The sequence below is a fragment of the Thermobia domestica genome, chromosome 7 (genome assembly GCF_964235325.1).
Source record: "Thermobia domestica chromosome 7, izTheDome1.hap1.1, whole genome shotgun sequence".
NCBI classification, from domain to species: domain Eukaryota; kingdom Metazoa; phylum Arthropoda; class Insecta; order Zygentoma; family Lepismatidae; genus Thermobia; species Thermobia domestica.
This window is the reverse complement of record NC_137460.1, coordinates 289,845,835-289,868,635: the sequence shown is the minus strand read 5'-3', so window position 1 is coordinate 289,868,635 and position 22,801 is coordinate 289,845,835. Positions and strand designations below refer to the sequence as shown.

The 22,801-nt window shown below is 36.2% G+C and overlaps 1 protein-coding gene across 1 annotated transcript in view; it reads right to left on the bottom strand.

The window, feature by feature from the left end:
- Positions 1-3,834: 3,834 nt before the first annotated feature.
- LOC145691021 (uncharacterized) overlaps positions 3,835-22,801 on the bottom strand; it is a 123,192-nt gene continuing 104,225 nt past the window's right edge. Inside the window, exon 4 of the mRNA XM_081766563.1 lies at positions 3,835-5,052. Within this exon, the coding sequence (XP_081622689.1) occupies positions 4,953-5,052 (100 nt within the window). The 3' untranslated portion in view covers positions 3,835-4,952. The remainder of the gene's footprint in view (positions 5,053-22,801) is intronic.

Here is a 22,801-nt window from a genome sequence, read left to right as displayed (position 1 = left end):
CGAGTATTATTATAAATAATACGAAAGAACAAAAAAAACAAGTTGCTATGCAAATGGTCAAATTAATTAATATAATCACAATCAAATTTAACAACGTGTATGCTTTAGCATACGATTTGGGAAAAATAATAAGGAGCTTGTAGGGCAAGCAATCCGTAAAATAAATGTTCCAATTAATTTATTAAAAGAATTAATTAATATAATCACAATCAGAGATTGTTCTATGGAGTATGCTTTAGCATAGGATTTGGGAAAAACATAATATTTTTATAATGAGCTTCTAATGAAGCGATCCAATAAATAAGCAGAGTATGCTTTAGCATACAATCCAATAAATAAGGAGCTTGCTTAGCAAGCAATCCAATACAAATTGTTCCAATTAATTTATTAGGAGAATACAAATAAAAGAATAATTAATTTGATCATAGCATAGCTGTTAGAAACAATCCTATCAAAATCATGTCCTTCAACCTCTTTTCTAGAAACTACTCCATCCCTCCTAACACTCAACCTTTTCCAGGAACCCGTCTAACCACCTAACAAACAGGGTAATAAAACCACCTCCCCCTAAACCTCCCCAAGGCCGACACGGCCATATTGACATCAAATGTATACAGTCATAAAAGCAATTAAGGGGGCAATAAAATCTATTGTCGTTGACAAATCTAGTCATTTCTACTCTTTTAAGCTCTATTTGTATGTTATTGATTAAATTATTTCTCTAATATTGATTTACTATATAAGCTATTTCCTTTTTTTCAAACAACCACTATCAATGTACGTTTATACACTATTTATATACAAAACCTCTACACTCATGTTATTTAACACGAGATAAATCGAATATATAGTATGTGCTATAAACCATGAATGATGGCGTTAATCCGAAAAGAAGAAAAAAAGCAAGAAAATTGCATGCACGCAGTTAAACAAAAGTATTTAATTATATAAACTATGCATTATTTTAGAATGGAAGGTCTTTCTTCCATCTTTTAGGCTTCAAATTTTTCTATGACTTTATTGAAATCTGAAATGCTGCTCGCCAAGTTTCTCTGCATAGAAAGCATCGCTACCGCAAATATTTTCCGCTTTATTTTCTTTAGGGTCCAGAAACACCTCTCTCCTCCGACAATATGCATTTTGTTAGCATTTCTTTGTATAAATATACGGTACAAAAAGTCCATTTTCAGAAACCACATATTTTTGTCTGTAAAGAAGCATGAAATCTAAGATGTTTTCCTTCGAAAATAATAATAATAATAATAATAATAATAATAATAATAATAATAATAATAATAATAATAATAATAATAATAAAGTTGTTTAACATTCCAGCAAATTAGGCTAAAGAAGACAGATGAGTATTGGAAGTGAATGATTTGATATTAATTTATGCTCTCCGCCGGAAATCGAACACAGAATCATGTGCACGAAAGACACAGAGCTAGGAATTAGACCAGTAGTAAGACATTTTCTTCTTCGAGACTCGATCGACCCCCCAGAATAGGATTTTTTTAAAAATAAATCTTATCCTAAGAATTTTCACCTTTGTATTATAAATGTTAAATAAAATCTATTGACTTCGAAAGACCGCCCCCCAAACTTTCAGCCTGGATCCGTCCCTGCTACCACCAGACTTATATTTGTTCTTTGCGAGTTTATGTTTTGTGAATAACTTCTTTCTTCCAGGCGTCTGTATCTCGCTCACCCTATCAATTGAGTCAAGCGCTGCTAAGCGGAGGAATTCGTAACTATTACAGAAGCTGACCAGTTGCGGAAAAAAGGCAACCGCATGAGACCAATACGGGAAGATAGGAGCGATGCAAGAATAAATCCACTTCCCCATGTTAAGAGATAGGAGCTCGCTGCCATATGCTCAATGTTACTGCTTCCAGTGGCAACGTTCGCTGCCACCGGAAATGTAAATCTCTCTCTTTCTTTCCGTTTTTTAATTGCCTTTTTTCAGAAATGCATCAATACTGTTTTGCGCTCAAGAGCAGAGGTTTATTTTTTACTGATACACTACTTTAATACTTAAAAATAGTTTTAGTATTAAAAAATATCCGGTTGCACAACCATGCAACATATAGTACCAGCCGCCGCTGGTAGCTGCTAGATTATGGGTTTGTTGTATTTTGCCGAATGGCGATTGAATGGTGTAATTCGAATCTATTGCGTGGTATATTAGAAGGATAAGAGCGCTGTTATTGGGTTCATTTCTCCAATGGTATTTCATCGAAATGATTTATGGCGTTTCTTTCCTGAATGCAACTGAAATTGGTATTGTCAAACAGACAAGGGCGCCGATTTCTCTGTAAATTTGGGGGGGGGGGAGATTCAGATGCAGAAGATATATATATATATATATATATATATATATATATATATATATATATATATATATATATATATATATATATATGAGAATTTAAAGACAAATTGCATTCAAATTATGCCAAATATTGTACATTCATAAATAAAATAGGGGGCCTACATGAGCTTTGGACGGCCCAGGCCCCGCAGGATCGGCGCCCTTTCAAACAGATTACGAAATGTTTTCCCTCGCAACTATTCCAGATATTGCAATGAAATTTGACACACATTACTATAGACCATACTACTTTCAATATATGTTAAATTTGGATAAATGCTTCAGGCGGCGCAAACTTTAAGGAAATGTTTTTTTTTTTTTAATTTTATCCTACATTTTCCTCCTTTCGTACATCATGCACATACGCGCATGGTACCATTTGAAAGCTTTTTTATTCTGAATTGAATGACGTATGCACTATGATACTCGGAGAATAGTACTGAATCGAGTAACTAAAACTCATTTTTTTTCTCTAAAAATACAACAATTTAAAAACGATAAGGGATATGTTTACACAAACTTTTGTTTTTTAAATTTGAAAGATCGATACCTTCATATGAGAAGATATTTAATTTTGTCAACTTGATGTCCAAAATGATGCAATGAGGGGTCTGAAATTTGCAAGATCCTTAACAAATTTGAAAAGTCCACACATTGAAAGAGAAAATATGAGATCCGTACAGTAAAAACATAGATAACAGCCTGAAAACGACTTCTTATGGAAGTTTCCTGTCTTTCAGAAGCGGTCATAATCCGATCTGTCATAAATAGGCACCACGCTAGAATATACTCTCGGCTTGTCAAGAATAGGGTCTAAACAATAACATACTGCAAGTTCGCTGAGAGCCTGGAGCTGACTGAAATTGTTCACAATTGGGCTCCGCATGTACTCTTTTGTGCTTAAAGGTACGTTTCCATACTCAAGACTCTTGTAGCTGTCATTAAAATATCTTGTAACCCCATTTTTCTGTTACTGTTTATTTATTTACAACTTTCTGAAAGCAAGAAAGATATCTCCACCCACGCGTCACTGCACTCTAATGGACAAATAGTGAACCTCCTCATTAAAAATGTGTATTTTGGTGCGCTTCTCCTCCCCGTCCAAAAGAACCCATCGTTTCCGAAGCGTCGAAACTTGTTTTTTCTTTATGTCAATGACAGGGTGATAGCAGGTAGCAAACGAGACGACCCAGAAAATTGCACATGGTTTCACTAGCAACATGTTGCATGTCCCTTTCAAGACTATATTTACATGGAGAAATATTTTAGGGTTGCAAGAGTTTTTTAAAATGACAACCGCAAGAATCTTGCAGCATGGCAACCTAGCTTTAGTAAATTAGCTTTTTCTCGAAAACTATGCATGATAATTTAATTTTATCCTTTAACAACCATTAAAAAAACATATAATTTATGTATATTTTGTATTGCATACCTGTATTTACATTGAAAACATAGCTCTTGTTAGCAACAAACAAATAAATTATCAGCTTTAAGAGGTAAGACTATGCAGGTAGCGTTTAGCAACGGCTACGTGAAGGAATCTTCTTTACTGGTCTAGTGACTAGCATACTTACCTTCGTTGCACAAGGTCCTGGGTTCGACTCCCGGTGAGAAAACTTGGTTTCAGACTCGCTTTGAACAATAGGGTTTCTCCTATACAGTCTTGGTGTTGACAAAGGACGTAAGACAACTCCGTCGTTGAAGGCCCCTAATTAGCTTCAAACATTTAAAATGTGTTTTCATATGATCCTGACAACTTTCCTTATACTTGAACGCTTTCCCACATTCCCTGCATTCGAATGGTCTGACATCGGAATGGACCTTCATGTGCGTATCTAATATTGTTTTCCTATTGAATGCTTTATTACATATACCACACACGAATGCACTCATATCAACATGAATAGCTTGAACGAGTTGTTTCATGTTCTTTAGTGAGAAGAACGCTCTTCCACATTGTTCGCATATAAAGTCCTTTTCGTTTGAATATAGTTTTAGGTGCTGCTCAAGAACGTACTTGCTACAGAAAACCTTTTCACAAATATGGCAGAAACCTCTCGCTTCACCTGCATGTTCATGTAGATGTGCGTTTAGTTTACTTCGTCTTGGACAGCTTTTCCCGCAAATGTCGCAAACAAATGGCCTCGGTCCAATGTGTAGTCTCTCGTGAGTCTTTAATGCAGAGTCCGTGCGAAAAGCTTCTTCACAGTAATGACATTTTAGGTCTTTGATTCCTAAATGAATATTTGTATGTTGCACATAGTTTCGTTTCCTTCGACACACAAACCCACAGGCGTCACAAGTGTATTCCTTCAAGGGGAAATGACACAGCAGGTGATACCTCAATTTCGCCTTTGTTTTAAAACTCTTGTTGCATTCGTTGCAGTCGAATCTCTCGATTTGGCGCTTCATATGTTGTTTGAACTTCCCTTCAGAAAAGAATTTCAACTTCGTTTTGCATACAGGGCAGTCCAGTAAGAACCTGTTATACATGTGGTTGTCTAATATATTTTTAAATAACACATCCTGTTCGTTGTTTGTATTCTCAGAGCTTTTAACTTCTGACTGGTTACTAAAATATTTATCCCTGTTCCATAAGTTGGCTACATATTTTATGTTTTAGGAGGATCTTCTGTTGTAAAACTTGTGAGTACATATCCTCCAAGTGTGCCTTTGTACACCTGGAAAAAGAGAAGAGATATCTTACAAGAATACTATGAAATATGGATGTTGAATTTAGCTAGATGACACTTATTATATTCAGAATGAATACACACAGAGTATTATTACATAAACATCTGTTCCATAACGTAGATCAATACCTTTAATCAAATCTTCTAAAGTAAAACTAAGGGTGACTCCAAAGTTGAACCCTGAATCTGGGGATAACCTATCCATGTTCTGAAAGGGTTTGTCGAGCAAGTTCCAAAACAGGTTTCAATCCCTTGTCCGGAAGTGACTCTACCCTTCAACTTGACCTATATATCCTATATATCAAAGTGCTCCGCATGACTAGTAGATTAAGAATACAATATGCACTACCCAACTATATCCTATATCAAGGTAATAAACTATATCAAGGCAATATGATTATTTCACTATAAATATCCTATATTAGTGAACCTCACTATCATGCAGTGACTGATCGTGAGACACTGTGAGTTACGTGGCCCTCACATCTTAAAAACAAAGGCCAAGTTCTGCCAGGCCATAATGTGTGAGTTACATGGTTTTCACATAGCCAAGTTCCGGCAAACAACACTCAGCCGGAGCTTTCTTACCTCTCATTATCTGAGCCTTGTCATGACTAAGAGGGCTTAAAACCTGAAGGGTGACCAATCGAGTTTATATAGCTACAATAATAATAATAATAATAATAATAATAATAATAATAATAATAATAATAATAATAATAAAATAAAGAGCTGTTCAGGTCTAGTAAATGAGTTCAAATTACTACCACGGCTAATTTTCCCTAATTAGTACGGTCATTCAAAATCAATTAAACGTTTTTGTACCGTGTGACCTATCAAACAACTCGTCTAGATGAGTAGTTGACGAATATATAATAGACATACTGATCTAACATCGTATAGAGGTTAAATCGAGGACAATATACAAATTCAAATACATAGACCGAATGTGTCACATTTAGCCATAGCAATGAGCCACAAGAATTAGTTGTGATACCAAATGACTTACTGGTGACTGAATATTATGGATAGGGTTGCCATAATTTCTTGATCCAAAATACGGACAAGCCTTAAAATGACGACCCATCAAAGATATGGAGTCCAAACACAGAACAAATATTTTGAAATTTCTTAATTAAAAATCACCTGTTTAGGTTATCACACAATTGTTTACTGTACTACTTAAAACACTATTGGAAACTAACATGTTTTACAATTTTTTCACTAACACAAATATAATAAATCATACAATTAACTTACGTATATTAAATCTAACCAAGAGAACTCTGGAATGGAAAAATGAGTCACCTTTAAAAACCTAACTTACTTTCTTAATAGTAACTAAAATATAAGTTACATGATGAAAACATAATTCTTTTCGTCTGAGATTTTAGCGATTCCCGACTCGGAAATCTCCGGGCAGCTCCAAAAACTGCCAAATACGGACATTTTTCTATTTCATGCTTTGTACTATACAGACCCAAAAATACAAACAGTCCGTACAAAATACAGATATATGGCAATCCTAATTATGGGTATGCTTTTCTCAGCTTCATAGATTCACTAATATAGAATATTTATAGTGAAATAATTATGTTTTTTGGTGTTACTCATTACGATAGGATATAATTAGGTAGTGCATACTATTCTTAATCTACTGCGGAGTACTTTGATATATAGGACATATACGTCAAGCTGTTGTATATATTGAATTGAAACTTTTTTGGACTCGACAAACCCTTCCAGGAAATATATAGATTATCCCCAAATTCAAGATTCAACTTTGGAGTTATCCCTGGTAAGACTAAAAGTAACTTTGTGTGACGGACAAGTACATTATAAACAGTAGTTAGTTTTTAAAAATTATAAACTAGTATTTTAGTATCATTATGTTGTATCTTTATGTGAATGTATAAAATGTGTACACTGATGTTAAACATTTTGTAATCTTTGACAAAACAATAAACTCGACAGTTTCTCAGGCGGAAAAGTAAATAAATATGGTTTGGTTTGTTCGAATGTAACGTTACTATATTTTTCATTCTTGGTAGAAGCATTGTCTGAGCAAATGCAAATAGGTAAAACTTCTACTTGGAAAGAAATTGTAATAATTTGATATGAAATGTCAAATGAGGATGAATATGTATATCAAGAATCACGACGGAAAGGCGTCAAGAAATAATTAATTCATAGAGTTACAAAGGTGTAAGAAAAATGTATAAAAGCTATAGTTTATACAGTGGCATATTTTGTGGCTACCGCGCTTACCGGTGGTAGCCTTAGAATATTACAAAATAAAGTTAATATAATATAAACTAATTTATATTTATAATTTTACACTTTACTACCTTCTTCCAATGTTAAGGGGACAACTACCTGGAAGTCAGTATAAGCATTAGTTCATTGCCTTAACCAACTCGTAAAGAAATGGCACATATTATTAATATTGCACTATAAAATAGAGTTACGCGTCAGCTACAACATAAGATAATATTTCCTGTGATTATGTCTTTTGTTATCTAAAAAAGTAACATATAAGAGGAAAACTTGGTGAGTTTTAAGATGAGTACGCAAGATGGCGCTTGCTGTTAGATTTTGCTACTCCTGTGCTCAATTTTATGAAATTTTTACTTACAAGCATAAATTATTTTATAAGTAGTCTCATTACGGAATATGGATATTATATGACCATTTTTCGTGTTATGTTTTACATTTTATCCAAACATAGTTCTATGTTTACGGAAATAGTTTTAGCGGCTGAATCTCATGCTTGCGCAGGACGTCATAATGCTTCGTTGCCAAACTTACATGTGTACTGTTGCAGTCACAGTAGTAGGGTAATTCCTTGTTAGCGTTTCAAGTTCAGAGGCGGAACCTGTGAATGGTGACAAAACTATTATAAATAATAAAAGTGGAAAATGGGAAAACGGAAGGAATCATATACAAAAAAGAAGAATCCAACTCAAAGTAAAAGATCGAAGAGCCAAAGAAAGCGAAGAGAAAGGGAGAATAATTTGAAGAAACAGCTAAGTGCTTTTTAATTTTTAACTGTTTGTTTCCACGTAAATATTATGCACACGTGTAATACAAAGGTAGTTGATTTTGACGATCATTTTGAACGTTAAGTATGTAATGTGTGTTCTTTCTGTTTTCTTCTTTCCTTTTCTTTATTTATTTTTGCTGAAACTCATTTTGCTTAGGTAAAATATTATATATTCTTGAAAATAATTTATATATGTTTTTGAGCTTTCATATATACACGAATAGTTGCTTCAACTCATTAGTGGAAAATACTAATTAATTTCACTTACTAGGGAAGATCGTGGGGTGATACTCTGGCTTCATACTGACACTATGCTCAGTTGACTCCTTTTTACATATGAAACAATTAGGCAACCGGAGAAATCCTCGAGCGCAAGCTTGTTCGAATTATGAGCGTTGAAAGTTCAAAATTGAACAGATTTTGAAAAAGGTTTGAAGTAACCACGCTTTTTGATATACACGCTTGTTTTGGTACTGGAATGTTTTCTTGGGTGCTCGACAAAATGGTGAGGTCAAAACGTACGTATTTTGCTAGGTAAGGAAACTTATTAAGGGAGAATTAATGGGTAATGGCGTCTTACAACTTGCAAATTGCATCCTGTTTGGCACACCGGGTCAATAGGCTAACAAAATGTATTTTCCACCAACTGTATTGTCATTCAAATGTCACTTTTCTGTGTGGCCACCTAAACATAAACAATGACATTTGTCTCCGAAACGCTTTGTCGCGGAATTAACTTGAACGGGACTCCCAACCCAGCTGGCCTCTGTGCATTGTGGAAAAAATGAAATAATTCGGTTTAACATCCAATGATTATGCCCTTTAGGCTAAGAAAACCGATGATTAAGTCAAGTGAATGGTGATGGGAGAATTGATGGAATAAGGAGAAGGGAGGAAACAGGAGCACCCCGAGAAAACCCATGGACATGATGGTATCCATTGTGGAAGACGGTGTTTCAATATTTCATCGCTAGCCATTTTTTTAAAATTTTCAACGGATTTTAATGGCGATTATTTGAAAATAGTGGCCAAACTTCAGGCAATATTTTACGGTATTCCGCGAGAAATGTGACCAAAAAACAAACAAATCGGCTAGCGATGATGTATGCAAACAGCGGTTTTCTCGAGAATAAAAGTCACCTGGTTCACAACTTTGAGCGCACATTCCTGCTAACCATTTTTTTCTTTCTTTAAATTTTTCGATCAATTGAATATCTTAGAATATTTCCTGGAGTTTGACCAATATTTCCCCACAATCGACATTCCAATTCTCTGAAAACTAAGTACATTGCTAGCGATTATGTATTAGAACACCGTATTCTGCCATGCACAAGCATAGGTCGATAGGGTTCGAAGTATCGCTCAGGAATTTCACGGCAAGTATGTCTGGCGCTGCGCGAGCTGTTTGGATCGCATTTACGCACGATTAGGGTCTAACTAATAAATAAAATACCGGTGGTATAAACTAATATTCGTATTCACCCTCAATGCCAGCCTTAGTAGATAATTTATTTGATTTAACTTCATTTTAACAATAACATGATTTTCGTTTTTCACATATGATACTATATTTTAGTGTGGCCCAGTGTAAAATTTTTGCTAAACAACTGATCCGGACAAAACAACAATTGGTGACAGAGCTTTTTGAGAAAATATTGGTCTTACTCCTAGCTACAGAAGGGGAAGAATCAGGCCTGTAGCCAGCCCGAAAATGTTGGGGAGGGGGGCGGTCCAACTATATTATAGTTCATCACCATATTATTGTTCATTTGCAAGCCTACCGTGAAAATTTAAGGGCGACAGTAAAAATTTAAGGGGAGTCCGTCCCCCTAGGCCTCCCATGGATACGGGTCTGGGAAGAACACTACAATATAGATCATCACAAGTTTAATTGTAAATACCACGGCGTTCTTCATTGAATTTTGCACGCCTTGCAAAGCGTTTTCAAGATAAATGCTTTGGTTCAATTTGAAGGACACAACACAGAAAGTGATATTTGAATAACAATACAGTCGAATAGGGGTATCAAATACATTTTATTAGCTTATTGATCCAGTATGCCAAATGGGGACAATTTGCTAGGTGTAAGACACCCTTCACACCCTTCCAAATGATTGCCCTTATCTTGCAAAATGCGTAAGGTTTGATCTTACTACTGTGTTGGGCATCCAGAACTCCCTGATGCCAAAACTGAAGCGTCTATCTCAAGAAATGGTTCTTTAAACTTTCTGAGAAATCTGTTCAATTTTGAACTTTTAACGCTCATAATTCGAACACGCTTAAAGGAGTCGACTGAGCATAATATCGATACGATGTCAGAGTAATATCCCGCGACCTTCCCTAGTTAATATTTAAAAAAATCATAAAACCGTAAAGCTTGATTATTTTTTTCCTACAATGAACAGAAAGTATGTGTATCTTCAGTTCAGAAACGAAACCACTCATGTAGAAATGCAAATCCTTTTTGTACTCCGGAGCTGCAATGGCTCCGTGGTAAGAATTGACATCTTGTATGTGGGGTCACTTTGCCAGGTGGGCTTTATGGTGGGCAAACACCATGTGTGTGGGGGTTTTCTCGAGGTTTCCCGTGTGCTCCTACTTTTCTCATTCTACCATTTCATTCATTCTTATCATCACAGTCTCGTTTAGCCTATATGACATAACCGAGAGACATGAATGTTTTTTTTTTTTTTAACGTCCTATCATTGTGTACCGAAGGAAAGGTGATGATGATGGCAATGAATGAAATAGTTGAATGAAAGAAAGGGAGGGACACGGAAGAAACCCACACATATGGTTTGTTTGTTGTCCACCACAAAGCAAACTTGGCACGAGCTGGGACCCAGCCAAAAATCTCACCCACCAGAAGTGAGTGCTCTATGTCTAACTCTTATTGATCCAATATTCTGGCCGTAAGTGATACGTGTACCACTTGCGGTTTCAACATAAGAATAAGGAGCGCAGATAGAACCTATGCTTGGGATGCTGAATTTATACCAACAAATAATTGCTTGTTATTACTTACCATCAGGGGCGTCATTTCAGACTTCGCTTGGAAGGGGCAAGAGCACCACTCACATAAGAATCTCATGTTTTGTACTAGTATATTACTAGAAAATCTATTAAAGCATATGTATTCCTCAAACTCTTTCCCCCTCCTGCCCTCTCCTGCCCTCCCTAAATGACGCCCCTGCTTACCATCTTTGCTCTATGTAAATTGAAATTGTGATAAGGGGCAATGCAGAGTGACTGGATGAAGGAGCTACAATCACTGACATAAGTCACGGTTCAATCTATAACATTTTCACGCTGTGCTCAGATTTCGGAATGTGTGCGCCAGGATGGTATCATGCCAGCTGATAGACGAACTGAAGCAGGATGTGTTGATGTGTGACGAGATTTTGCCACTCCGCAAACTTTCAGAAGAGATTCGTTATTTGGAATGAAATATCGGTGCGCTATTACATTCCGGAAGTAAAATATGAAATTTTAAAGTTTTACGTCCCACGATTATGCCGGTTAGGCTAAAGGAAACGGTGATTATGAGAAATAAATGAAATGGTGGGATGAAGAAAGTGGGAGAAAATGAGAGAACCCGAGAAAAACCACCCAAACTATGTTTGTCCACCACAAAGTTCACTTGTCGCGAGCTGGGATCGAACCAGGGGCGCCAAGCAACAGAGGTGAACGCTCTACCACTGAGCCACCACGCCCCATCCCGAAAGTAAGAAAGCGAGCATGCAATAGAGGCAGTATCCATTATTGGACACAATCATCTACAGGGAAGCTAGTACTTTCTTCTGGGACCAAAAGGGTGTCATTTTGGAGCATTAGAGCGTATGGAACTCAGTCAATAATAGCTTGTATTCCGGTCTCCAAAAGATGGTAAACCTACTATACGAAGTAACACGGACTTCTGAAAACAAATTTCCTCTACAACATAACAATACTCGGACTCATACTACTGCCTGTGCAATGGCTGCGATCATTGAAAATCTTTGTTTCATCCTCCTTGCGTACCGAATCTCGCCTCAGTGGTTTTCACATATTTGTATCTCTTAAAGGCACTAAAGAGAAAGAAGTTGCAATCTGATAAAGAGGTGCAACAAATGGTATATGACTGGTTGCGTAGCCAATTAAAAAAAAAAAAAAGTTCTGCAGAGGCATTGGGATACTTTGTAAATAATGGGAAACTTATTTGGTCTAGGAATTAATTCGTGCGGTTTTACAAAAGATGGCGTAACTAGCTTATTGTCCCATAGTTTCGTTGATCCAAACATGCGTTGAAAACTACTGTCATTGAGCATCTTGTTTAGTATATGTCAGTTGCTTGAAGCGGAAACAACAACATTTTTTCTTCAACTGAAAATGGCGCATTTTGTGCCTGATAAAGTGTTTTTGCGGGGAGTTATTCTTCATTGCTTTAACATGAAGAAAAGTGCTACCGCAAGTCATCATATTTTAGTGGAAGTGTTTGGTGACCATGCTCTAGCTGAGCGAACGTGTCAGAAGTGGTTTGCACGGTTTAAAGGTGGTGATTTCAGCTTGGAAGACCAAAAGCAATTTGGACAGCCAAAAGAATTTGAAGATGAAGAATTGAGAGCATTGCTTGATCAGGATTCGTGTCAAACGCAGGACGAACTTGCAGAAGCATTTGGAGTTGAGCAAACAACAGTTTCCAAACGTCTCAAAGCCATAGGAATGATTCAAAAGATGTCTTATTGGGTTTCATATGAATTGAAAAGAAAGACGTTGAAAGAAGAAAAACCGTTTGCGAATTGCTGCTTCAAAGACAGAAAAGGAAGGGATTTTTGCATCGAATTGTAACTGGTGATGAGAAGTGGATTCATTACGAGAATCCTAAACGAAAAAAGGCCTGGGTGAAGCAAGGTGAACCAGGTCCTTCACAACCGAAACGAGATATTCATTGTGCAAAGGTTATGCTGTATATATGGTGGGATTTGAAACGTGTGGTGTACTATGAACTTCTGAAACTTGGTGAAACTATTAATGGACACCGCTATCGACTACAATTAATGCGTTTGAAGCAAGCTCTGGCCTGAAAACGACCAGAATGGAATAACAGGCATAATAAACTTATTTATCAAGATGATAACGCTCGACCACATGTCGCAAAACCGGTCAAAACCTATTTGGAAAATGTCGGATGGAAAGTGTTACTCCACCCGCCATATTCACCAGACACTGCTCCGTCTGACTACTACTTGATCGATTGCATGAATAACGATTTGATTGGACAGCGGTTCACTTCTTCAGAAAATATCGAAAAATGGATCTTTGATTAGATTGCGTCAAAAGATGAGGAATTCTTTCGACACGGAATCCGTAAATTGCCTGAAAGATTGGAGAAAGTAGTGGCTAGCGATGGAAAATATTTTTGTTAACGTATTCATTTACTTTGTTTTTGAAATAAAGCTTCAATTTTTATTAAAAACCGCACGAATTAATTCCTAGACCAAATATATTGAGCGTAGAGTGGATTGTGTAGAAAAATTAAATTCATGTGTTTCATACTCGATCAAAATTAAAAGAAAAAGTTTTAAAGGTTTTTGACACATCATAAAACTAGAAAATTGTTGTTTCCGTAAGTATTTGATATGAAAGTGGAGATACAATTTAAACAACCGGTTCCTAGGTGAATGTCACAATTGAGCAAAGGAATATGCTTTGTCAACGATAAGGCCACGGGCAGCGGAGGCAAGGGAACAATGGCTTTACTCTGCATTTTCAAAAGGTGTTTGGTTGTTTCGAAACGTTTTTATCCAGAAACACACGTGAAGGCATATTATATTTGGTTACACCCATTAGAATATTTAATATAATTTAGAATATTTAGGCCTATTTAATGTATTCCACAAATTTATGCAATATGCTTCATTTTTTTTTTTAGGTAAGGAATTAGGTTTGGAAGATTTCTTTAATCATCTATTTTGTTTATTTCAGTATACTTGGTTTCATATCAAACAAACTAACCCCAGCCATTAGAGGGTTACGCCCTCTCTTTGGCATAGGTTTCCATACATGTTGATGGTGCTAGAACAGGTACAAGAGATGGTCTAAGTGCAATGTATGCTTCAATAATAATTGTTTTGCATTAAGCGTTATGCATATCAATGTATGTCTGGCTTTTGCCCCTTCCCCGCCCTTGGAAAAATCCTGCAGATGTTTCTGGATAGTCGTAAAAGTATTCTTATTTGGAACTGTTACAATCTTCAGGTGTGCATGTATAAAATGTGATCGTCTCTAAACACTTTTCTATTCGTAACTCATGTAGCAACATCGCATGTGTCGCAATGTGCTCTGCCATCTAGTGAGAAAGTTTTACCCTAAATGTGACTAGCGATCCAGCTTGAAAGTTTCTGCGAAATGTATGAATTTAGAAAATTCCACTAATTTTTTTCCCCGCACACTGTCTCGTTTCTTAGGAGGGCCGCGGTGGCTCAGTGGTAGAGCGTTCACCTCTGGTGCTAGGGGTCTCGGGTTCAAACCCTGCTCCCGCTAAGTGAACTTTGTGGTGGACAAACACCGTGTGCGTGGGTTTTCTCGGGGTTCTCCCGTTTCCTCCCACTTTCTTCATTCCACCATTTCATTCATTACTCATCATCACCGTCTCCTTTAGCCTAACCGGCATAGCCGTGGGACGTAAAACAGAAAAATTTCATTTCATTTCATTTCTTAGGAGAGTTTCAATCTGGCAACGCAGCGGGAAGCCGTCTGTAGTTACTCAACTGCAAGAAGAATCGTGTAGTTATGAACACGTTCCCCTTCTCTCCACCTTCGCCCGTACGTAAGAACGGGCTAGCAGGTAACACCAATTTCCTCTAAAGTAACCGGTTTCTTGGGCGTGAGCGAAAGTAAAGAGAAGTTATACAAGAACAACAACACATTTTGGGGGTCTCGGGAATTGTCTCGGATATCTTGAGCCTCGTTTCATAGCGGTTTGCGTGAACGCAATGCAAATTTTGTGTTTTACACTATTTTGCGATATTTGGCATAATTATAATTACTTGTTTCATAATATGCGTTATGTTGCGAAGGCTCTTACAGACTGAGGCTCTTTCGCTAATTGTCTATTTCAGCGTTCTCTATAAATCGCATACAGTGCTGCACCCACGGGGCTCCATAGGGGTGGACCCCTTAAAACATCCTAACTTATATTTGTACACTTTCTCAATATAACTATATTTGTTTTAACGGGGAAATATTTGATTTAGCATGAAAATTTAATCTTACACTTCATCTGTATTCTTTTTCTTATAAGAGGCCGCGGAGGCTCAGTGGTAAAATGTTTGCTTCTGGTGCATGGGGTATCTGGTTCGATCCCCGCTCACAGCAAGTGAACTTTGTGGTAGACGAATACTGTGTGCATGAACTTTCTCCCATTTCCTTCCACTTTCTTCATTCCGTCATTTCATTCATTTCTCATCATCACCGTCTTCTTTAGCCTAGCTAGCATAAGCGTGGGACGTAAAACTGAAAGATTTCAATTCTTTCTCTTATAAAAACAATCTAGTTCTACAACTTTTCCTTTGAAAATATAGGTGCAACCATTATTCGTGTATCACTTCAGGTTCAAAAGTTCTATTATCCCAAACTCCGGGTTGCATTGTATATTGGACACCCTGTATTTGTAACTGTACTGATACAACCGAACGAATTTGTACATTTCATTAATATTCCTTATTTTAATTGATTCTTCTTCCATTATAAATATAAGTTAACATAACGCTTTTGTTATACTGTACTTTGAATTGTATGTAAATCTGTTACGGTTTATACATTGACATGTTCCACATTTTCTTATCATTATGTAGGAAATGAAGTCGAAGTAATGCAATACATAGAGTTTCTAAGAAGATATCAGTGCTTGCAATGGCAAAACATACAGATGCTACTTCAGTAACTCAATTATATTAGTTTTTTTATATATATATAAAAAATACAGTGGAGTTCCGCTAATCCGAACTAATTAGGACCGAGCCCTGTTCGGATTAGCCGGAATAACAATTAAATCCCGGTTTGAAGCGGATAAACGGGTCTATTGTGTTGTAATATATAGCGTATAATATTTCAAAACACGTTTTCTGACTACAGTATATGTACTCTACTGGAAAGATGTTTAAAATGTTGGAAAAACTTGATGCCTTTATTTTCCCATGTACAGTAGTTTATGAGACGATGACGTAACTACGCGTCGTCCAATAGACTCTCTTCACTGCAATAAAAGACAATGCCTGAGTTCATGTCTTGCAACAAATAAAACTAGTACTGCACTATGGTACATACTAGTACAATATTAGTACTGTACGCTACCAGTATTGTACCTTCACTTTACAATACTGTATTTCACTCATACTAAACTTATAAGTTTCAATATTGTACAGTACGTACACTGTCTTCTATTTTAAATTTTGTGTAATTGTCGTAACGTGGCTTAAGGCCTAAATACAGGTATTAAAGAGAAAAATGTATTTAACGAAAGTTTACGTTGTTTTCTACGAAAACATACATCCTTTTTTATGCTTTCAGTTATTAATTATCTAAAACTGCGTATTTTCGCCACAAAAAAAGAACTCCCGGACCTATTCGGATTAACCAGATGTTTTGATTATACGTGTTCGGATTACCGTGACTCCACTGTATATTTAAATATGATTTTAAAATTTTAAATGTAATTTTATTTTTTTACTTTAAAAGTAAATTTACATTGGAATCGTGAATAATTATAGAAACCCATAACAAAATTATTCTGATCTACTACTATTAACATGAGCAATGAAAATGATGTTAAACTTTATTTTAATGAAAACAGTTGGAAAATTTTAAAATGAATTATATAATTGATATTGAATACGCTAACCATTCTTCTTGAACAATGTACAAGAACAGTTTTAAGAGCTTAGTAAAATAGCCATATTTATAAACTCATTCCCATATTTCTAATAAATATTCATCATTGACAAATCAAAAATGTAATAATAGGCCTATACTATTTAGTGTCGTTCTGTGTGTCGTAGACTTCTACAGTATATAGTAAATGGTATCTATCTCAATATCTCTGATTCTATTTATAAATAAATAATTAACTAAATAAATAAATACATGGTTTTATAATTATTATTTGCATGTATTATGTAAAATTACATAATTAATTTACACGCATTCGTTATTACGTAATTTGCAGTATTAACAACCTTTCTCACTTATCTTTCAATTAGTTATTAGTCTTTGATGAAAATGCGACTATTAATATAAGATACACTTATTGATACTCGCACGCATCCTATATATTCACAAATTTTGAACTTACAGGACCACCCAATGAAACGGGACAGTCCCGATTTCCGAATAAGCCAATATACTATTGGAGTGAAGTGGGTGGAACTTCCATTCTGCTGTTCAAGTCCAAATGGAGGACAATTTCTCTCGAATGTAAGCGGAGAAGCGGTTTGTTTCCGCTTTAAGCTTATGTGACCCCTTCCAGCATAATAACATCAAGGCGAAACAAACTTATTTCTGTCCACGTGCAATATAAATACACAGAACAAATTATTTAAACCAAAAAACCTTATTTAAAGCAAAAAATCGGGTTTAAACCAAAAAACGGGATTTTTTTAAAACGGTTTTTGCCAACGTAATACCAACTAACTTGATACAAAACAAGTCCAGAAGAACTTTCTCTTTCGTTTGGGGTCTGTCACACGTACCTATTAATATTCTCTTACTTAAACACAAACAAACTATTTGCTGAGCAAAACAATATATTCACATAAAAAAACTACATACGTGTTACAGTTTCGCCAACTAACACTTTGGCTTCGTCAGACATTATGAGATACAAAAGAAATGTACATTCTTATATACAAACAAGAGCTGAGACATCTTTATAAAACAATTCCTTGCTGCTATTAATCTTCGTGCTCGAGTTTTTCGAATGCCTTATACATACATACATACATACATACACACACACACACACACACACACACATATATATATATATATATATATATATATATATATATATATATATATATATATATATATATATATATATATATATATATATATACAGTATATACATACAAAGAATTATTCACAATTTTCGCAATGACACGTGTATATGATTTAACGACTCTATTGCCTTCAACTGTGTGGGTAAAATACGTATAACATCTTTATAGTACAATTAACAATTTAATTTAATCGTTTGTTTGTTTCTTAATCCGAGGTCGTCACATTGCTTGTATGCCAATGGATTGTGAAAGGAAATAAAATTTCCAGTCGTATGTCACAAGATAATGACTTACACGGTAAAGGAAATGGATGAATGATTTCAAAGCGAATTGATATAAAGAATCGGTACGATAAGAATGTGGGATGAAAACGGGAGAACAGCGAGAAAATCCACGTATATGATATTGTTCACCAGGAATTCACATAAACTAAGATAGAACCAGGGACCCCATATGTACCAGAGATGATCGCTCTACCACCAAGCCATCATGCCCTCTTGCAACAAGTTACCTGGGAATTGTAACAGTATTTACAATATACATAGACAATTTTATCTTAAGTGCAATTGAAATGCAATATGTATGGATACGCTATTTCAGCGGTAAGGTGTTTAAAAGTAGAACTTCAAACATTGGAGAAGGCAACACATATGGAGTCTGGGCCTCCAATAAATAAATAAATAAAACTTAAAAAAAAAAAGCTGTGTACAACACCAATAAGCCTGTCGTCCAGAAAAGGAAAATGAAATGTATATTACAAATTTACAAACAAAATCAGCTTCCAATAAATATAGCAATAAAACTGTCACTAGTTAATATCAAAATAATACATAATTGCGGTTGTTACTGGCTGAAACAAACAGCAGATGTTCTTTCAATGACACTAAAGGCAAGTTAGTGAGGTGTTAAATTTAAATTTTAAACAATATTATACATATTATAAAAGATTTGTCCCACTAAAATGGTGTGATTATTTTTTTTTTCTTCTTCTTAAGCCCTGATCGCTGGTCTAGTGGCTGGTACGGACACTTGGTCCCGGTGGGAGAATACAAACAATTTAATTTCATAATTATTCGCCTTCAATAATCATCCGTTTTCTATAGCATAATAGGTATGACCGTAGGACGTTACACTAAAAAAGAAATAATTTCACTTTTCCCTCTTATAACAGCGAAGAGATTGAGAGTAAGAGTGTTGATTTAGCTGCTTAACAGGTTAGATGAAATAAAGGGTAGTGCACTGTGATAACACGCGAACTATAATGATTATATACAGCACGGAACCATGTGTTCCATCCACTTCAAAACCTTGTTTGTTCGATATGCCAATGCGTGAACAAGAAAATGTTGAATACTAAACATGACCTCCTCAGCTCTCCTTGGTTATCTTTTACTTTCTTTGCTATTACCCACTCCTGCACCCCCTAAACTTCATTGACCCGATCTATATCTATAATAGGATCGTCCAAAGGACATTATTAAATAGAAGAAAATTGTAGTGACAAGATAAAGTGAATTGTTTGGTCAGTGCACCAGTTTTACCGTCACGTCAGAAGTAGAAAGAAAAAGTGCACACAATTCGTTACACGCGGTTGCTCGTGCGTGGTTAGTTATACAGAAAAAAAAAAAGAGGCAACGAAAACAGCCACTTATAGCGTGCACGAAAGGTTATTATCCAAAAATAACAACGTATATTTAGCTAGATAGGAAAGCTATTAAGAAAAGAATAACTTACAATCATATACATGTAATCTCTTTTTTTTTTCACGGCCGTATATTCAATAATAATAGTATAAGTTTTATTTCATTGTGTATATGTTTAATATTTGTACATATTTTAGTTAATATCAATAGACCAAATTCATTGTCACTTCTTACGTGTAATACAGAATATTTTATGGGCAAATATGAGTATTTAAAACGAATTCTCGGTGCTCGAGTTGTTATTTAATTAGGCTTTAAGTGTAAAACCTAATTTCAAAGCGAGAGTTAGGTTACGGTATGTACTTCGCTTTGATATGGAAGTAGTGAAGTATCCTTCGCGCTAGACAATTGCAGATAAAGAAAGGAGATAGAGTTAATATTCATTGTTTTTTTTCTTTTGCTTGTCAAATCAGGATAATTCATACATAACCGACCATTTTGCGACCAATCTTATCATTCAAGTCTTCCCAAGCTTGGATGGAGGTTGGCAAAGCATGTTTATGCATCCTGACGGAGGAGATGATTGGGAGAGTTTTACTTTGTGGTTAACGTAAATCGGAAGTGCAAGGCTAATTCACGCGACCTCCTTAATCAAGCGATAGCACCTTCTTACTCACAAGTATGAAAATCGTCGGTAGCTTTGTAAGGACGAGTCTTCGCCCTTACTGTATATATTAATATTAAATTAATAGTGAAGTATAATTATGCTCTTTAGATGTTTATAAATGTAAGTCTGGCCAGACGTATATATTCTATAGTATAATTAATAATTATATTCATATATATATATATACAGGGTGCGGCACGTAAAACCGACCCCTCGTAATATTCTGGTATATTGTGTTTTTGGCAACACTTAAATAATCTACCTTCCTACCAAGAGATGGCGTGTCACGGTCGGGTCGACTTACTTGACTTGCAGCAGTCACGTGCAGCCGCAGCCAGTGAAACTTGTCGAAACCAGTTGCGAAAAAGGCCTCGTTGTGTTAAGCCGGGTGAGTGTCAGTGTGTGATAATGCCGTATTCGATACCCGAGCGTGTTGCCATTGTTGAAGGGTTCATTCTCACTGGATCTTTTGTGAAAACAAAGAATTTGTTTCGGGAGAAATTTCCAGGACGTTCTGTCCCAGCAAAAAGCACCATTCAGGAATTGATTGAAAAATGGAGGCGTACAGGATCGGTTCAAAATGCTCCCAGGAACAGACGACCATCTGTCTGCACACCTGAATTAAAGATGCAGGTGAAGGAGATAATGACAAGAAGTCCTCGAAAGTCAACCAGGAGATTGAGCCAACAGGTTCATGCGAGTGAGAGAAGTTGCAGACGTGTTTTAAGGGGACTGAAGTTAAAACCGTACCGGATAAGTGTTGTGCAAGAACTGAAGGAGCCTGACCTGCAGAAGAGGGTGCATTTCTGTTCATGGCTGTTGAGCAATGTTGCCAGTGGTTTCTTGGATCCACTAATCAGGGTGGCCACTCATTTGGAATTTCAAAATTCCCTGACTTTTCCAGAAATTTTCCCGGTTTTCTAGAAAATTTCTAGAGAGATCTAAAATTGGTATATATAGGAACCTTGGGCAACTCAGGGACACGAACCCCTAAATTCCAGTAAAATTATTGCTTTTAATTATTCTTTTGTGATTCCAGGCCCCCGGGCATTTGTCCCCTATTCCCCCTCCCCTGTCGCCGGCCCTGCAAACCCGTAAACCATTATTAAACACAAATCATGTGAGTTATACGGCAAAGAAGTCCATGTGTTAAGAAAAAGAATTCCTCGAAAACATGGTATTTTGATCCAGGCCCATAGCTAGGAAATGGCCAATGGAGGTTGAGCCCGCACCCTGCGACAATCCTCAACTCCCTTGACTGAAATTTTCATTTCTTTTTTAAACAAATATATGTTTAAAAAGTAAGTTGTCAATAATTCTTAAATTTATTTTCTTGGAAAAACACCATTACAGAATTTACATAAAATCGGTTTAAAATTGCAAAATTCAAATCAAGAAACTGTTTTACTCATTATCTACTTATTATTCGTTAATTTGCAATCAAATATTTCTCCGGATTTAACAACAAATATACAATACATTCACCAGGTGTGCTTATTAGCAACCTCTGTCATATTGCAGTACAAGGTTATGCTATCGTTCTTTGACGTCACAAATGAATGGAGAGGACAATTATGGAGCTACCTGTATTAAGAAGTAGCGGACTTCGGTCTAGAAAGCCGGCATTAACAACTTTAGGTAGGCCCGGGTCCCAAAGGTTTTGTCGTGCCAGCAGTGGCGTGCGGTGGTTATGCAACCGGGGAACAGGTCGACATAGATGGGAAATATTGTGTAACAAAACAACGGAACTGAAGTAAATCAGCACTATTAAAATGTGTTTTTAAGAAATCAGAAAAATTTGTTTGAAGCTGATTTTTTTTTAAGAACAATAGTACATGCAGTAGCGGAATTGGGTGTAAAAACTAGGGGGAGGGGGATGCCATTACTTCAAATTGGTGGTCAAAAGGTCAAATATCTGTAAAAAAAAGCATGGCCAATTAATCGTGTGGCGCAAAAAGTACTGCCGTCACTGAGTACAAATGCATGTGGAATCCACACAGTTTTTGATTCCACATAGAAATACACGCATTAACCAAAATTCCACACATTTTGTGGAATTCGACACACATTCGGAACTCTTCCGGCAGAAATACTCAACTATCGTTCAGCCTTTATATTAATCACGTGACCACCAAAACGGGATGCAGGGGCGCAGCCCCGAGCGAATTCTGGAAATCAAGCAGCCATCGAACTAAACAAGTGTGTCAATTACAAAATGGTCCCGATTTCGCTCCAACTCAATTCATGGGCAGCACTAAATGACAAAAGAATATGAAGAAAGTATGCGCAGCCCAAACCAGCAGAGCTAGATAAACGAAACCTGGAAGGAAGGATAAATCTGGGGGCG